Raw genomic sequence first — 5496 nt, 5'->3', positions numbered from 1 at the left:
CACACACGACCCCAGTTTGAGACAGAATGGGAAGGAATGTAAAGGAGGACCATGGCAGATAGGTACACGACAAGACTTCTAAGGCTTGAGACCAAGAGTGCCTCCACTTATAATATTTAATGTCTTGATAAATATGAAATGAAGACATTTTAAAATGGTGACAGGGCTCATAATTCCCTCAAAACAGGAAAGTCAAACCAGTTAACTTGCTGAAGTGGCCGGTGGAGCCTTTTTTCCTGGAGAGCAATGAGTGGGCTCTTACTTCCTGAATTGACTGTCACAGGGAAGTAAAGACACACACTTTTCCCAGTCTTCCAGCTGCCACATGTTAGAGCATAGTCGGGGAGCCTCCTCTCTAGGTCTGTCTTAAGAAAAAATGCCGTCCCCATGGGGTCTGGGGACCCCTGGGCCACAGGGCAGCAGGCCCTTTTGATTCCCTGCATTATAGCTGGTGGTGGAGAGCTGTGGAGATGATGGGGTACAACTTCTATCTCCCCCAGAGAAGTGGCTGCGGGGATGCGCCCCGCCCCGCACTCCATCTGGGCCCCGCTGACTGAGCCACCCACTCAGCTTCTCACACTCCTAATTCCTTCCGGCATCGTTTTGGGGAGGCCCCACCGTTATTTCCAACATATTTGTCGTGAATGATAAAGAGACCAGGAGGGCTCTTTAGGGGGCTGATTTAAGATCATACTGGTCACTCAGGGGCTTATCTGCCTAGGAAACACCCTTTGTATCAGACCCACGCTGTTGGGAGGGATGTGGTTAGACAGCAGCTGCCTACCTGAGGGCTCAGTGCAGTGCAGGACCAGGAGCACCAGGAGCAGCTGGATGCGGCCTGCCATTCCGACCGGGCCGCTGAGGGACAGGTCTGCAAACACGGGGGCCAAAGTCCACCCTGGGCCACGCTCACAGCACAGGAGGAGCTGCTTAAAATGACCACCAGTCCTAAAACCTGTAGCCAAGTAGGAGACAGAAGACGAAAATGAGAAAAGTGCTCTCCCTTAGGAGGACATTTCAAGTGGAATTTTATTGAATAAATTCAACGTTCTAAATATATGCTTCAGTTCTGGATTTTTCCGTTTAAGACAGAAAAAAAAGAGGGAAGAAAAGACAGAAAAATGTAAAGCTAAGGCAAAGAGGGCCTTGGTGTGGTATTTAGGGAGACATAGCTGGGCAGACTTCTGGAGTGAAGTCAGGAGGTCCTGTCCAAGGAAATAGAGTGATAGACTGAGAGAGTCTCCTCCGGCATGCACGCAGCCCCAGGTAACAAGGCTCAGGTGGGCTTCCCCACCTGGCCAGGTATTCTGGGCCTGGGGATACAACAGTGAGCAGGACAGTTGCCTGGAACTTACATTCTAGGTGTGTGGGGGACACACAGGAGGAGTGTAGGGAGGCAGGAAGGGAGAGCCTGGGGGAGAGAGGAGAAAGGAACAAGTAGGGAGGGAGGAGGGAGAAATGTTCAATTTTGCTGTCAAGAAAAGGAGAGTAGATACGGTGGCCCAGGCTAAAGAGGCTCCCTTTAGGAGAGAAACGTGAACACAGAGAACGCCTACGCCCTGAGGGAGGGCACAGTTGCCAGAAGCATCGCAAGGAGGCTAGTGTGACAGGAGGGCATCCACAGGAGGGCAGCAGAGGACTGAGATCGGAGAGGGAAACTGAACTTAGATGGGGTGGGCCAGGGGTCAGCAAATTTTTCCGTAAAGGGCTAGAGAGCAGACCACAGCACCAGGGGCCTCACCTACCTCTCGGTAAGACCTGCACAGCCAGGTGTTTGCAGCACCAAGTGCCATGTGGAGGAGTGGACTTAGGGGACCTTTTGTAAGAACCAAGTGTGTCTTTGAACTGAGAATTACCGTGAGATGATAAATACTCAGAACCCTGTCTGAAAGGACAGCACACTCATACCCCGTCCTCGACTGATTCTTGGTCACCCTTTCCTTGGGTAGATCAGCACAGCAGATAGACCCCAGTGGACATTCTCCCTCTGCCTCTGTCCCTGTCTCTCTGTTTGTCTGTCTGTCCCTGTCTCTCTGTCCTTCTCTGCCTGTCTGTCTCTCCTGTCCTTCTTTCCCCTACGCCTCCGTATAACAGGGGATTCTCTTTCGTTAAGGGACATCAGGCGAGAACTGCAGCCATTCTTCTCTCTCACTGCATTCTGTTAGTTTCTTTCAAAGTCTCATTTCATGTGTACCCGGATGTTTTGTAGCTTTCGACACTGACATTTTTGGAGCGCCCAGGACTTCCTCAGCTAGATTTGCCCTATTGACCTCTCACAGACTCACACGTCAGCGATATGTGCCCTTCCCAGTGCACTGTGTCAGGATACAGCATGTCTGTGGCCCTCTTGTTGGTGATAACGGGCCACTCGGATAGCGCTGTGACCTGCAGACCTCACTGTTATAAAGCTACCTTGTTACGGACTGGCAGTTAGAAAATAGTCACAGGGCTGTACGTACAGCAGAGGGAATATAGTCAATAATATTGTAATAGCTGTGTATAGTGCCAGGTGGGTACTAGAGTGATCGGGGGGATCACTTCATAAATTATATAAATATCTAACCAGTATGCTAGATCCCTGAAACTGATATAAGACAATTTTAAGAAGCTGCCCTGTCCTTTTTGTAATTAAAAAGTCATTTCTGGGGCCATGCTCTGAGACTGCGAATATTTTGTTTCTCAGTGACTTTTCCACCAGGGTTTTGGTGTTCATTGATGACTTGCCTCGACTGATGACTTTCGTGGTGGCTGTAGCAGCAGGGGTCTTGCTAATATTAAAATTTAAACTCTCCAGTTCCCGTTTAGTTGGCTCCATCCCAGTGGGGATGGAGAGCAGCCACTCCCAACTGCAATGGTCCCATTGCTCATCCAGCTTTAAGGCCCCCGGCTTTGTGTCCTGCACTTGCAGGCAGGGCCTCAGGACCGGCCGGCCCTCCAGTGAGCCAGCACCCCAGAGGCCCTGCATGTAGAAGGTCGCCTGTGTTCTGGGGAACCCACTGCCACCGCTGGTGTTGAATCAGCAGCCCTAGGCCTGGCCTCCACGTAGCTGGCTTGTGCTCTCTGTTGCTTCCTAACTCACACTCAGCTGGGCCTCCCGACCCCTTTGAACTTCATAACACCACCCAGAATCTGCTCCATTTTATGGGGTGACTATGTTCCCAGGCTATCACCTTTGTTCTTCTTCCCCCCAGAAACAGCATGCGTGTGGGGGTGGCAGTGGCTGAGGAGGTGGTTTTATTGTAGTATTTTAACTTCTCCCTCACTCTCGGGGAAGGCATCAAACCCTTACTTTCTCACACAATTTTGTTCCTTACCCTTGGCTTCCTGCTTATCTCTATGCCCTCAGGGACTCGCCTTCTACGCCCAGCAGCCCCTTAGATGACTTCCCTGACGGAAACTCTGACGGTAGCAAGTAAGGGAATGTCCCCCCATGCGAAAGCCTTAGAACACATTTAGGGTTCACGTGTGGATGAGGTGGCTTCATTAGCTCTGTTTTCCCATGAAGCAGTGATTCTCAGAGAGGGAGGTAAGTCGTTCCAGGGTACACAGGAATGAGCAGAGCCGACCCCATCTGTGAGTCCCCAACAAGGGCCCCCCACGGCGTCCACCTGCACCGCTTCACTCTATTTCCTCTAGAACCTTGCTGAATTGAATTCTATTTCTGGATAGGGAAGAGGCGACGAAAGCCCTTCTTCCCCTTCCCCCTGTGGTGCCTCTGTTTCCCTTCCTCTCCATCACACATGAACTCTATCGCCAATAACAGTGGCCAACAGTGAGAGATCAAGTAGTGACAGCGAAGGTAGGTTTTATTTGTGAAACTTCTCCCAGGTTCTCTCTGGATCTCAAACAACCTTTAATCTCCAGAAACAAGAACTCGTGTCTGGGGTTTGCCTCTGGACAGAGACCTCTGAGCTATAGAGAAAACCCTCAACCTGATGACATGGCGGTCTCCTGTTGTCTGAGGCTTTTTCTCTACTTGACAGTGGCTCGCTTTGAGGAAGGGTCATGGCAGGCAAGAGGAGAAACGTCACCCTCAGTGCTTCCTGCTCTCCTCAGGCCGTTTCTGGGAAGCAGTATACTCGTTCACATTGATTTTTCTAACCTTGCAATAGTTCGTATTTACAAAACACTCTAACCTTGCGATATCTCCTGTTTACAAAAAAAAAGCTACTGACATTTTGGGGAGTTTTTGTAGTGAGACTTTGAAACTTTGCTTAGCAGAGTTACGCAAAACGCAAACTGTATAGGGACATTTGGAAAACAAACTGGTAGGTCTGGCTGAAGTGACCTTTTTTGTTTTCTAAAAGCACATTTGGTTTCCATGACCATTTAAATCAAGGGCCTAGAGCAGTGCAGACAGTGATGGCGAAAGACTTGGCATTTGGACGTGACCTAGTTGAGAAGAGGGGAGCCCTCCTGCAGCCCTTGCCAATACACACCACACACTCGGGGGTCACCGAGGTGCTGTAGAAACTTCTGGGGCCGTGCCCACCCCACAACCTCTGGTTTAAGTGCTCTGGCTGTGGCCTGGACGAAGGACACGTAAACTGCTCAAGAGACCGTGCCAGGGTGGGCCTGGGCTTGGACATATTTTAAAAGTGCCCCAAGTGATTTCAGCAGGAAGCCAGAAAGAACGAGTGGTCAAGTCAATGTTAAAACGTCCCTGCCAATGAGAAGCCGTCTGGGCCTCTCCTTCTCAGGGAAACTGCTGCTCACAGAGGGCTCCTGGAGGACATATTTCCACCACTGTCTCAGTCCTAGAAGGTGAATGAAGGTCCTGGGGAGGCTACGCTGGCACAGTGGGGAATCCCACCCCGATCCTGGGATTCCCTAGGTGAGGCCGCCCAATCGTGGGCTGGCCTGACCACTGCTGCACCTCCTTTCTCTGCTCCCAGAACCTTGGTCATTTATCTCAAGTGTTCTGAGCATGGCTGGCAAAGACAGCAGTTTAGGTCAACGAGAAACAGAAAAACACACTACAAATGGAAACGGCCGTCTCATAGTTTTGAGCAAAGGAGTCGTTCTAGAGTTTTGACCCCTGTCCTATAAATTATAACATTTCCTGAAGAAATTTCCCAACCTGACGAGGGAAAGGCAAGATCTAGTGTTCCAAATGAAAATTTCATTTCCCACTTCAGTAGAGCAAGAACAAAATCAGGATAAAGAACCGATACAGATCTAATCTTTGCAGATAGGAAACCTATTCCAGGGTGCAGCCTGTTCAGAATGGCAAGTATTAAGATAATCACTTTAATGGGGAGTAGGTGTAGGGGTCTCCTGCTGGCTCAGGGCCCTAGCCTTGGCTTTCATGGACCTATCGATCCACTTGAGGAAGTTGGTGACTTTGGTGTAAACTCCATACTTTCCTTTCTGTGCACATCCTTCTCCCCAGCTGACGATGCCAGTGACAAAATAGGTGTCCTTGAACCGGGTGACATGGGGGCCCCCACTGTCCCCCTGACAGGCGTCCTCTGGCTTGGCGTCGTAGCCGGCGCA

The 5496-nt window shown here is 50.4% G+C and overlaps 1 protein-coding gene across 1 annotated transcript in view; it reads right to left on the bottom strand.

The window, feature by feature from the left end:
* Positions 1–5250: 5250 nt before the first annotated feature.
* F10 (coagulation factor X) overlaps positions 5251–5496 on the bottom strand; it is a 37391-nt gene continuing 37145 nt past the window's right edge. The window contains exon 9 of the mRNA XM_011379543.1: positions 5251–5496. Coding sequence (XP_011377845.1) covers positions 5251–5496 — 246 coding nt within the window.

The sequence above is a fragment of the Pteropus vampyrus genome, unplaced genomic scaffold (assembly GCF_000151845.1).
Source record: "Pteropus vampyrus isolate Shadow unplaced genomic scaffold, Pvam_2.0 Scaffold363, whole genome shotgun sequence".
NCBI classification, from domain to species: domain Eukaryota; kingdom Metazoa; phylum Chordata; class Mammalia; order Chiroptera; family Pteropodidae; genus Pteropus; species Pteropus vampyrus.
Note: the sequence above shows the minus strand (reverse complement) of the source record. Positions and strands in the feature narration are given on the sequence as shown.